This window comes from Pyxicephalus adspersus, chromosome 4, assembly GCF_032062135.1.
Source record: "Pyxicephalus adspersus chromosome 4, UCB_Pads_2.0, whole genome shotgun sequence".
Taxonomy (NCBI): domain Eukaryota; kingdom Metazoa; phylum Chordata; class Amphibia; order Anura; family Pyxicephalidae; genus Pyxicephalus; species Pyxicephalus adspersus.
This window is the reverse complement of record NC_092861.1, coordinates 84,047,069-84,060,216: the sequence shown is the minus strand read 5'-3', so window position 1 is coordinate 84,060,216 and position 13,148 is coordinate 84,047,069. Positions and strand designations below refer to the sequence as shown.

At 34.5% G+C, this 13,148-nt stretch overlaps 1 protein-coding gene across 1 annotated transcript in view; it reads left to right on the top strand.

The window, feature by feature from the left end:
- The window catches only part of TBC1D32 (TBC1 domain family member 32), a gene marked incomplete in the record, with an annotated part of 161,342 nt that overhangs the window by 44,562 nt on the left and 103,632 nt on the right, over positions 1-13,148 (top strand). The window contains 5 exon segments of the mRNA XM_072408827.1: positions 2,055-2,192; positions 3,597-3,689; positions 5,589-5,731; positions 8,913-9,034; positions 12,021-12,222. Of these exon segments, the coding sequence (XP_072264928.1) occupies positions 2,055-2,192; positions 3,597-3,689; positions 5,589-5,731; positions 8,913-9,034; positions 12,021-12,222 (698 nt within the window).

Here is a 13,148-nt window from a genome sequence, read left to right as displayed (position 1 = left end):
GTTATGCGGTAATTCGGTGAATTATAAGTAATTATTGAATAATTCGGTGAATTATAGCCTACAATCTAAAATAAATTTCCATGCAAAAAAATTAACACTTTTTGCATGGAAGTTTGGAAAGAATTAGAACACCCGGCGTTTGCGTACGCGTCCCTTGGTGATTCCTGATGATGTCCGTGCGTGCGCCCGTCGATGGGGGTCTTAGCGGGAAATTCAAATATTTTGTATTGGATTCAATACAAAGTCCTGTATCCAATACAAAATTATACAAAATATATTTATTTATTCAGAATACAAAGTTGGTAATAGTATCTTCAGGTACCAATTTAGGCAGATTTTTACTGTCTGCTTTAGAGTCCATTACCCAAATGCCCTAAAGAAGGAGGTTATCGCTGAGACCTTCAAATTGCATTGACTTTTCACAATATATTTATACTCTGGACCCAATATAAAATAGATTGTGGTGTCCATCTATTTTTCACGTTTTAAATTTTAGGTTTAGGAACCCTAGCGGTATATCTGATGTGGGAGATAAGCTTTAAATGCACTTGCTGCAGAGAGGTATTTCAGGCTCCAGTTCATTTTAGGGCGCTCTGCCCGCTTTTATTCACAAAAATATCAACAAAAATTTACAATATCTAGGGTTTTTGCCCACGGGGGGATCAAAGTCATTACTGACACACTCTCTAGAGTCAGACCTAAATTATGGGAGACCTTCTCCCAGCCCACAGGCTTCACATACCTTTTCTGCCCTCAGGCTCCAACTTTTCCCTCATACAAAAGCAGGTGCATTTTTAATAATGGCCATGTACACCAGAGCAATCCTTATTTTCTGGCCTGGAAAACGGGAGGGCTGCCTGGCCCACCCATTCCTTCCAGGGCACTCCTGGCCTGGATCCCAAATAAAAATCTGCAATTCTGCACTAACACAATTGCTAACAGCCTTATTCGGGCCCTTTATTAAAAAAAGAGGTGGATGATGCAAATTATTCTGCAAATTTGGCATTATTTATTTCATCTTGTTACATTTAGAAGAGAGTGACCAAACTAAAGACGGTAAGCTTTGAAAGGTACTGTGCAACTGTACCTTAAATCAGGAATGACGATGTGCATCCCTGGGGGGTTAGGGAGTACAACATGGTACCGTTTGTCCACCCCACTACTCTTTTCGTAGAACAAAACAGTGCTGGGTGTGCAGCCTTCGTATGACATCTGAACAGGGCTTAACTGTCTGAGGGAAGACCTGACATTTCATACTAAAGCTCTGTTGTGAGGATTCTTCTGTTGGTGCATTAGGAAAAGGCATTGATTTGTACTTTAATGCAATACTTATGTAGTAACCAGTCTAGACAGCATGTTTATTTCTTTTGAAAGTACTGATTGTATTTACAATAGCGGGACAAAAGCTATATTTTCTACTTTATTTATAAAACAAAATAAACACTGGTCATCTCTGCAATATGTGAATATCTTTACAGCTGGCATGAACTAGGGAAGAGTAGTTGAGTACCATAACCACCAAGTTGCCGGGCACATATTATACAAGACTGTTTGGTTTAGGTAGAATTGTCAGCTAATGACATCTTTACATGATTTTGATATTTTTCCTCACTAAAACATTTTACCACCTAGTTCAAGAGCATTGCATGAGATCTAATCTGGCAAACAGCAAAGTAAGATTTTACAGCTTGAGTATCAGAACACAAGAAAAAAAGTAACAAGCAGTGAATATGCAGAGAAACATTTGTAAGAATATTATCCTGCTTTTCTGTGACTTGGTAAATTAAGTCCACTATAGGCTCTGAAATTCATAGTGATGTTTTGTTGACTTGTGCGTACAGCTGTCCCTTGCAGCAGTAAACACACTGGCTGATAGGGAATATTTATTAGTTTCATGTTCAGTTAGTCTGGTAATTTTGACCAAGTCTTAGATCTTATTTGACAGAAAGTGAAAAATCTATTATTCTCTATGCTGTTGTTGTCAGTCAAAGAAAATGTCACATTTCCATGTGCATTTACAGAACCTTAATTATGTGTCTCCTGTTTCTCCCCAGGCTCTAAACAGAAGACATTCTACTCCAGAAAAGAATTACATTATTTATACTTTGTTCATTCACTTAGCTTACTTGGAAGATTGCTGATATATAAACATGGCAGAAACTTGTTTCCAGTAAAACTGAAGAACCGAAAAGGTACTTAATAGTAAAATGTTGTCACAGTGAAAAAAAACAGATAAAAAAACTTTACTGGTAAAGATGGTATGTATATGTGTAAATACATAAATATGTATGTGTGACGCTGAGCTATTAGAATATATGATATTAATATAATAATATATGATCCCTATCGTTTCCTAAAGAATTCCTGTGAATTTTATAGGAAATTTTTAAAGTAATTTATTAGTTAAAATTGTATCTCTGGGCAAACAAGTGAGGGGAAATCTAAAATTTTAGAGTTGCTTCTGAAACAAGAGGTTAGAGAAACTTGTAACAAGTGTGTGAAAGGCTAATTACCCTCTATTTGGAGATTTCCTCCTGTTGTACTTCTAGGACAGCAAACTATAACCTGGCCTGTGATTTTTACCCTTTAAATATTCTGTCTGTAACTTAGGACAAAAGCTTTGCTTTTACTTACACTTTAATTTTTGAAGATGGTACAAACAGATTGTGACATGTCTGTCTTGAGGGTATGATTATATAAACACTAGATGCAAGAAAAAATGGCAGCATCCCAAATGCCCTCTACTAAAAAAAGAAATGTAAGCGGTCTGGCACATAGTAAGCAATGCTTGTTTAGAAACCTAGGAGAGTTTACTGAACAGTTGGGCTTATTCCATACTATTGTTTTAGACCTGGAGGTTCAAACAGGCTTGTTGAAAAATAAACACAACCAACACCACATTGTTTTTAGGTTTGTAGGAACCTTGAAGCCAAAGAAACATTTGAAAGTACATTTTGCTATTTGTTTGAAACTTCAGAGAGGAGTGGTGCTATCAGTTTTGATGCAGATAGTTAAAGTCAAAGTTTTTGCGTTAAACCTGTTGGCTTATTAGGTAAAATAAAAAAGATATGGAAATGACAACCTTAAAATAAATACTGATGCTAGATTATCAATCTTTAAACAATTTTATATTTAAACAAAAACTCCAACTTTTACCCCCTTTCTGATATAAAATAAAGATAAATGATCCCTTGTTATTAAGCTCCAAGCCCTGCTTTGTCACCAGCAATGTTGTCTCACTAACGGTATGTTGTCCTTGCTCCATGCTTACATAGTGTAGGCCATTGCTCAGCTCCTCATGTAGGTGTCCCAGAGAGAATATTAGTTGACCTCCTATGTCCAAAGCTCATATACGCAGAATGGGCTTTGGGCTATAGGGTGACAGAACATCAAACTTTGAAAGAATTGCTAGACTAAAAGAAGACCTTGGGCAGTATTAAGCATATCATTGTCTACATCCAGGATCTGTATAACATTTTACAGGTCTTATTAGCAGAATTTTTTTTTAGGATTTTAATTGTGAGTGGCTTCTTTTAAATGGTAACATCTATATCATGTTTAATTTAAAAATATATATTTTTTTACATTTGTTCCAGAAGCAGTGTCACTCTCGGACCTGGTAGTGCTGTTTACCCATACTATGTTATATTGCCCAAATGGACAAAATAATGCTGCTGGTGCTTACACAGGTATTGTTTATAGATCTCTTTTTACATTTTTATTTTCTAGTAGAATATGTGTAAATTGTTTTATGAATAAAATTTTAAAAATACATTTGCATTACCTACTGTACAATTATGATATGGTTATCAAAAACTGTACCTAATTTGCCTGGCTTCCGATATATGTATAGTCTCCAGACACGTTTTTACTCTCCAGAGTTCCAAACAATGTTCTACAAATCCCATACACATTTTCCAAAACTTTCAATATTGTAAAATATAAGTAAAAAAATGGCAAAGTAATGTGGAGAGACATAGGAATTCAGGGACAGATATCTCTTTAATCAAAATACATTTGCCTTTCTCAGTGATCAGTGGAGGAAACGGTTACTATGATCCATTATATAAAGCAGCGTTTCTCTACCAGGGTTACTCTTGAAGGTTGCTAGGGGTTCCTTGAGCAATGAACAATCTGCCTCTCAGGTTAGTTTATTGACCCCCAATTATCTTTTTGGCTATCTGTAAAGGTGTCATTCTTCCCATTGGCCAACAATATAGGAGGCATTCTTCCCATTGACCACCATGCTAATGTGACTTGTTGATATAGTAAATATAGCTGAGATTCCTTGAAGACATAAAAGCTATTTCAAGGGGTTGCCCTGTGTTAAAAAGGTTCAATGATAATTTGTATTTATCTACAGCAAACCTCCACCCCCAGGAAATAGCCACAGTTTTCCTTTATTGGAAGTTTTACCAATGCACACCATTTTCACCCCATAATCCCCACATAATACTGGAGACAGGTATGACAGTCCAGTACCACTGTCCTCCTCTTGGTCCTCCAGGGTGCAAGGTTGGAATTGTGCAGTAGAGCAAGTCCTTTACCTGGAAAACTGGTCAAGAGCACAATCGTGTAGTTTAGTAAAAATGCTATCTTCATTTAAATATTAAAAAAACAACCTATATAGTAAGAAATGCAGAATAATAAGGGCTGTGTGAAGATTTGCATGCAGGCCCTGTTATAATAAAACCATAATAAAACCATATTCTTTTCTTTAGCTATGTTTCTGTTTTGTTACCACATGCTGTCTGTTTCTATGTATATTTCATTTGTATCTGTATATACTTTTGTGTATGCTTCTCATACCTTATAAATAAAGAATCATATAAAAAAAATAAAACCATATCAGCAAGTCCTTTTTATGGTGTTATTTTGCTATTCAACAAAATCTCTGTGTTTTAAAAAGAGTTCCTTATTTTTCTTTTACTTTTTAATGTAATGTGATTGGCTTTTTAAACAAATAATTGAATAAGAACAACTTTAAATTATTAATCTTTTGATATATATATAGGGTTACATTTTTTCTATAAGAGAGATTGCCTCATATTGTTCTCTACAAATAACAAAAATGTATTTATCTGGATGGGTTTTAGGTTATAACAATGGCCCTAATGTATTGGAGCTCTCCAAGACTAGAAAAGATAGGCCTTAATAGGAGAAAGTGGATGGTCTAGGAAACCTGCAATGGATCTGGTCCAGGATTGAAAACATTTGCCAACTAACAGCAAATTACTTTGACTTAAAAAATCCATTCCAGATTTGCTGGATTACCAAGGTTCTCCCATGATAGTGTATTTGCTCCAGTCTTGGAGAGCTTTAATAAATCAGGCCCAATGTGTTTATTGCTGTTTACATTTTCTATTATCACCCCTCACTCCCACAGCTAGGTTTAGGCTTTAAGGTATATTTAATATTGAAATTTTAGCTGGTTAATGTTATATGATATGTGTTTGGCATTTACCTTTATTAATAAAATTTAATTTTCTATTTTCTGTAGTGCATTTTGTCAAGAACCTTTTTGAATAAATATTTTATTTATCGGACTGAGAAAATTATTAATATGTATTTTTGTTTTTAATTCATAGGCAATTATGCTCCAGCAAGTTTTGCTATGGAAGTCCTCAGAATGCTTTGTGACCACAAAGAATGTGCCACTGAATGTTTGTACATAGGGGCTGTTATAGATAGTCTCCTCTCACCAATACAAAAACTACTGAAAGGAAAAAAGGTCAGTAACTAGGATTTTTAAGGGAAATTTTGTTCTCTTATCCAAGTACTGGTTTGTTAATTAAATTTATTTTGATATCCAGAAATATCATCTTATGTTTTTTTTATTTTATGGTATTTTCAGATTTGCAATGAGGTTTAAAAATTGCTAATGTAGCTAAAATGTGTTCCTTGTGTTAAATCTTTGTGATTTCATTCTACGTTTGTAAGTAACTCGGAGAGCTCTTCTAATTCAATTCTTGGATATTATTTGGGGTAGCAGTTGAGATTCAGACTGTCCCCTAGATAATATACTTAATTTTACTTAATGTTGTTTTTTTTAATGGCCCTACATTAGAAAATATAAAACTTTTTTTAAAAAAAACTAGGTCACAGGGGGCAATGGCCTGGTGGACATGATCTGCGGGGAGTTTGTGTGTTCTTCCCGTGTTTCCGTGAGATTCCTCTGGGCACTAATGTTTCCTCCCACATCCAAAAAAACACACTTAGGTTACTTGGCTCCCCCTCAGAAAAACAAATTGGCCTACTGTTACTGTGTTAATGACATATGACTATGGTAGGGATGTTTGATTGTGAGCCCCTTTCAGGGACAGTTAGTGATATGACTATGGACTTTGTAAGCGTTGCAAAATATGTAAGCTCTATAGAAATACAAGTAAATAAATAAAGTATAGGGGCTTTTATGAATAGCAGAATAAAATGGAATTGGGTCAAGTGAAAACCTTCATCTGTTTCACCATGCACTACTACTAATGCACACAACTAAATAATGTGGGTTTAACAACATCTGTTGAGCCATGGTCATTTTAAATATACCAAGTCCATTTTCTGTTATTGCACACTACCCATGTTGCAACACCCTTCTTCTTATTTAGTTTTCCATGCTGTCCCCATTAAGGCTGTCACACAGCTCTAATATTGGTTGCCTACACTGGGCTGGTCACTGCACATGTCAACGTGTAGGCTTATCAACCTCAAGTGTATTTATTGGGTGGCATTCCTAACTTTTCATCCTGAGCTCCCAGCAGGTGTTCACTTTGACGCCTTTGCCTCTGTTGCTAGAGGACCTTGTCCTGGCACTATAACTTAGTCATTTCACGTTGGCTTGTGTTTATTCAGTATGCATTGTGCTATTGTGATGAGTTAGAATATCTACCAATCAGACCTATGTATTTCCTAAGATGTAAAAGAGTTGGATGAATCATTTGTGAAGAAGTTGACAGCCATGTATGATAAATCTATTAAAAGAATAGTAAAATTTATTTGCTATAAACATGTTTATTTTATATTAATCATAAATATAAACCTAATATTCTCAATAAAGTCTCATCTTTTATGGATGTTTTATTTTTAAGCATTATGTCACTTTTCTTCACTAAGAGGCTTTAAGGAAACAGGGATGGTCTCCCACCCATCCTTAGTTCTATAGTTAGTTGATTTGTAGCACTGTAATATTTGAAACATTCACCAGACTGCCAGTGTACTGAGAGCTACTTTGCTTAACATCCTGCAGTTCCAGCTTAGGAAGCCCACTGATTCCAAAGGGTCTTCAAGACTTGAAGTTGTGTCATAAAACCTCTTTTTTTCTTTCTTTTCTGACTTTGGTATTTTAGTGGTATCAAAGAAATATTGGCATCTGTAATTCTTTAGTATTGTAGCTCTTATATTTGTTCTTTTTTGTTACAAAGCTTTGGTGTGACAAAGGCTCACTGTTGAATAGAAACATGTTCCACTGTGACAGAATGACATCTCTTTTTAGATATCAAATGTATTATGATATACTGATGCTTACTGTGAAGGGGTTTATGTACCTGTGCTCTGCTTTACTGCTGACAACCACCTCTGTGCTTGGAGCGGGCACAGTAGCATGCTGACAAGGTAGGAATTTGTTAAATCTGAGACGTATAACCGGACATAGAAAGGGAAAAACTGAAATATGAATTATCAAATTCAGTTTACTTTACAAAACCAACTTTTTCACACACTTCTTTATACACTTAACAGAATATAAAATGGATCTCTGTATCTGTCAGATGATTAATTAAAATTATATGCTTGCTAACCAACAGCTTGACAGGCACTTTAGAAGGATATATTACCTCTTTATTTGTAGATTTTAATCATTGTGGGAAAGATTTCTATTTAGCTAACTAAATAGCTCAGTCCTCAGATCTTTTTAGATTTGCATAAACTGAAAATGGTTGATATGGCTTTCTTTAGTTCTTTAGTTGCCCTTGCTTGTGGTCCTCAGGATTGCAACATGCACCTGCATCCCTTTACCAATTATATAACACAATAAGCATTTGTAGTTTGATAAACAGTATTGGGAAGTAAACAATATATTAGGGTTATCAAATATAAAATAAGCATACATGCATAACGATGAGTAATCAGTCCCAAAGGGAAGTTCACACACTTGAGTCCATAGAAAAAACACCACCATCTCTACCAAGGTGTAACCTCCAGTCAGCTAATTGGCCCTTCTTCTACTTTCCTGCATTTCTGCATCTTGGACAGCTACTTCTGCAGCTTTAACTGGTTACTGTACGGCTCTGATTATTATCATGCAACCATAATAATTGAGGCTTAACAAAACTGGGCACAAGACCTGGATTTGTGATCTCTCTGGAGTAGACTCTCTGCACAATGATTACTCTGCTTCAGGCTAATAATTGTTAAATGTGTCACATAGTACCCACAGGTCTCATAACAGAAGGTACAAGTGAGGAGTTGTCATTGCTTGGGAACATTGCACAGCTGCAGTAGCAGCAAAATGTTTTCATAGCTAAAAAGATTTATTCTGATAACTCTGAGAAGCCATGTAATTGGTTTTTGATTTTTGCATTGGCTTATTTTATTAAAAAAAAAAAAGTTTTAATTCAATTGAATGTGTTATTGTTTTTCTTACAAAGGCATATGGGCATGCACTACTTAACCATTGCCTTTGTTTTTCCACCAATCTCATTTATAAAAGCTATATTTTATGTGTATTACTCATTTTTTTTATTTTTTTTTTTTATTTCATATAATTGCACAAGTAGGTATGGAAACTATATTCCTGTTTGCTGTGTTCTATGTGACATCCCATGTCCTAATCACTGCCCTGCACAGTACATCTGTTTCTACTGTTTTTAATACACTTTAAATTAAGATCTTACAAGATTTACTGGTTTGTTTTTCAGGTTCATGTAAACTGTGATGAAACCACACTTACATTTATTGCTGATGTTTTATCAAGAATTGCTTCTAATGAGGCAGGCCTTTCACTTCTTCTCTATGGCGAAAAGGAGTACACCAAAAACAGGTATCTTGCGATATTTTTTAAAAAGGATGGGAAAGTAATTTCATTTTATAACAAGCAAAGAAAAAAAAAACATTTTATAGTGATGACAGGATCAACTTATCACAGAGTAAAGTACAACTGTAAGAATATATTTATTATTAAAGGAAATTCAGCTGATTTGTAGCAACAGCTTGTTGTCATTTCCTGTCTTTGAAACCTAGTTGTACCACAGGAAGGAAGGGACAACTATATCCAGTGCTATATGCATCATTGCCCCTGGCAAGGTATATGTTGTTGCAGCCAAGCGGAGTTAACCAGCTCCTGATGAATGGTATATTTCCATAAGACACTTGAATTGTAGGGCATGTTGTCCTTACTTTCAATGTTAATATGCTACCTACATTTCCTAATCTTCCAAATTTACAATGAACTCTAAGCTCTCTCCAGCCCATCCCCTCCCCTGTTTATTTAATGTTTTTTTTTTTTTAATATTCCTAACAGGCTACATTTCTTTTCTTTTATTAGTACATAGTAAGACTTGCTATGCAAAGCAATCATGCTCTTTTGGAAATCTCACTGTGTATCTACATAGTGTTCACAATGTGTTAACCAGTGGTGAAGAACCTCTTTTCTAACTTTTTGTGAACTTGCTTAGAATACTTATTGAAGCTTTTAAAGCTATCAGTTATAAACTTTGTTAAACATTAGGCTTGTTTCTCTTTTTGTCCTGTCTTTCCAGATAAATTGTATATTGAATATGTAAAAATGAATAATTAGCAATTGACCAAGTAGCAGAAACTGCTGACGCATTACAGAGGCTGGCATATTCTTGACATGTTACTAGAGGCTAGAGATTTACCAAAGAGAGAACAGAAGTAGCCAAAAGGCTAAGGGCACTGAAGCCCAATCTGACCATACAATTTTAATTTATAATAGAATAAAATAATAAAAAAGGAAAAATATATAATATGAGACCGGAAAGGGGATTCTACCCAGTCCCTGTCATGTTGGGGCTCCGTGTTCTTGGGCCTTCTTCTTCACACATTAATATTAACAGGACATTTCTGATTATTAAAGGCCAGCGGTGAAACCATGACAGATATTAGAACCACCCCTTTTTCTTGTCCATATTCTGCTTGTGGTTTTAGGAATTATCAGCATCCAGTCCCTACATAATATATATAAGGAAATTATTGTTACTACAAAGTGTCCCAATTTCCTGGCACTCACAGAAGAGATGGGTATTTTTTATTTTTTTTATTTTTATTGAATTTTAACAAAGTACAACAAAAAGTATGAACAAACAATAAAAGGAAAAAGAAGAAAAGAAAAAGAAAGAAAAAATACAAAGGCATATAAAGGGCCTATCAATATTAACAATAGTTAGAATAGCAATGTTATATACAATACTGCCATATGTTTAGTTACATATTGGAGGCAGGAATTTTCCCAACATTTCCAATTAGCATAGAATTTATGAGAATTAAATCTACCAATGCACGTTCATAATAGTAATTTGCGTGGATCTTCTGCATTACTTCAGATATATTAAGTGTTTTAGGGTGATTCCATCCAGTAACTATGGAAAGTCGTGCTGCAATAAAAATGTGAGTAACTACAATTCGGTAAATACGTGGGAATCTGTCTATTCCCAGATTAAGTAATGCCAGTGCCGCATCTGGGCTAGTCAGGCATCCCGTTACTGTTGATATTAAAACAAAGATAGAATTCCAAAAACTACATAGATTTTTACATTCCCAGAATATATGTACATAAGTACCCAATTCACCACATTTTCTCCAGCATACAGGAGAATATTCTGACAGAAACTTAGAAAGTCTATGTGGTGTTCTATACCATCGACATAAAATTTTTTGGTAGTTTTCCCAATGGGAAATACATTTAGAAGCTGTAGAACTAGAGCAGATTGCAGTTTTCCACTGGGAGAACGAAAAAGAGCATTGTAAATCTTGCTCCCAAATAGAGAAAATGTGGATTCTCTTCCAATAACCTTTATTCTGAATTAAACTATAATATACGGAAATACCTCCTTTACATAGAATAATATTTTGACTTCTTTTCCAAAAAATTGTGGGCACAGAAACTATATTATCTGAAAGTGAATTATATAAGTGAGTTATTTGTAACATTCTATATTTATTCAGAAAGGTATGAAATGTCGGTATGTCATGGTGTAGCACCTGTATGTTAGATTTCAAAAGCAGCCTAGATCCATAGTCTGCCATTAATCTTACATCAAACACTTGCAGGCATAGATGACACTATCCTTGCCTCATTTTAGACCTGCCATGTCATCAGGCATGGCCAGCTATAACACCAGCCATTTGAAGGCTTAAACGTTTGTTTGGGAGCTGACATAAGCACACTGGCTATGACCGTTATCTCCAGAGGCAATCTATAAATATAGTATACATATGCCTAAAAACAATATTTTTATGTTTAAGGATTTAATAACATTTATTGAACATTTCTAACATGAGCTTTCTTTTGGGAAACAAATAGATGAGTTTACTCTAAAATGATTTAGTTTAAATGGAAAAAAGTTCAAAAGAGAGATAACTAAATCCCTGGAGGGCTCAATGAGATATGCTGTTTCTATGCCTTTCCATATGCAATTTGCCAGGAATGAATCTTTAAGTTTCCATATAAAATATAAATTGTACTAGTATTATTTTCTTTGTTTCAATCATAATACATAAAACATGCCAAAACAAATCAAAGTGGTTATATACAAATGTACAATTTGTCCTTTTGGATGCAACATTTAACTGATATTTGTAATCTCTACATTAATCTTTTAAAAATCTAAAATGTAAATATCAGTTATTATACTACTCCTGGTTACATCCATAACTTTATTTGTGTAGGAGACTTTTAGTCAATGTAAAATAATTTAGAGAAATAATTATAAAACTTTTCAATATAATTATTTGTTTATAGAACCTTTTGTTCATAGACCTGTCTTTTTTTTTTTTTATATTTTCAGTACCATGGGTGCCCATGTGATAGCCCAGTTTTCCATGAAACTTCTAAATGAAGAAATTGCTGTCTTATCTGAGTCAGACATTCTACCTGTAGTGAAAGGGTCTTTCATATTTGTGTGTCGCCAAATGTACCATACATGTGAAGGACTTCAAGTGCTGGCACCTTATCAGTTGCATGAATGCATATCATCGGCTTGGAAAAAGGTACATTTTCGTTGAAGGAAAAAAAACAAAACCAGAGTCAGCTTTCTAGTGTTTGTAGGTGGTATTTTTTTTCCCAGATGTAATATTTGAACAAGCAGTTAGCAAAAAAGCAACTTTAACCAACCATTAAACAGAGACAAGAGCTAAGTTTGAAATTCATTTGGAAGCAATTCTGTTTCTCACCTACATAGTAGCACATGCTGCATGATTAAAAAAAATATTCTTTTCATTATAGCTAACATAGAAAATAGTTTCTCTTTAAATAGTCCTGCATTTTTTATTATATTTTTTTTAGTTGTTTTTCAAAACCTGACAGACTTCTCCTTACCAGTACCTTTGTGTATTATATCTGCTAACCTTGAGATGTACTTTTACTGGCATTCTGTTACACAATTTCACATTCAGTTTCTAAGGCACAGATACAAGTTTAGATGTATGTAGAGATGTACTTTTAAATCACGCACACTACCCTTCCTCTTCTGTTAACAAACCTATTGGTAAAAAAACTGGTGTCATGTGTACAGATTTTCTGATTGATAGAATTCCAATACTTGTTGCTAGGTGGTGAAGCATGCCTGCTCTTAGACCTCAATTTATTTTTAGAATTGTGTTGATTATACCAGAGAGTACCAAAGCTGTGTCTGATCAGAGGCAGAGTAAATGTCCTGAAAGATGCTGCAAATGTGTTCAGGTATGTCTTCATGCCTATTATTAATACCTCTCATCAGCAATTTTACTTATTTACAAGGTTTTTTTTCTGAACCCAACATCTACAGAGAAATACGGAGATGATCTAACTAGAAATGTAAACTGAATAAACTAATATCACATAACACATTTACTGTATTGAAGTGATTTGAGTTAGCTGTAGGTAGTTTGTAAGAGATCTGGCCTGGTTTCTTAATTCTGTGCCTCCATTACCTATA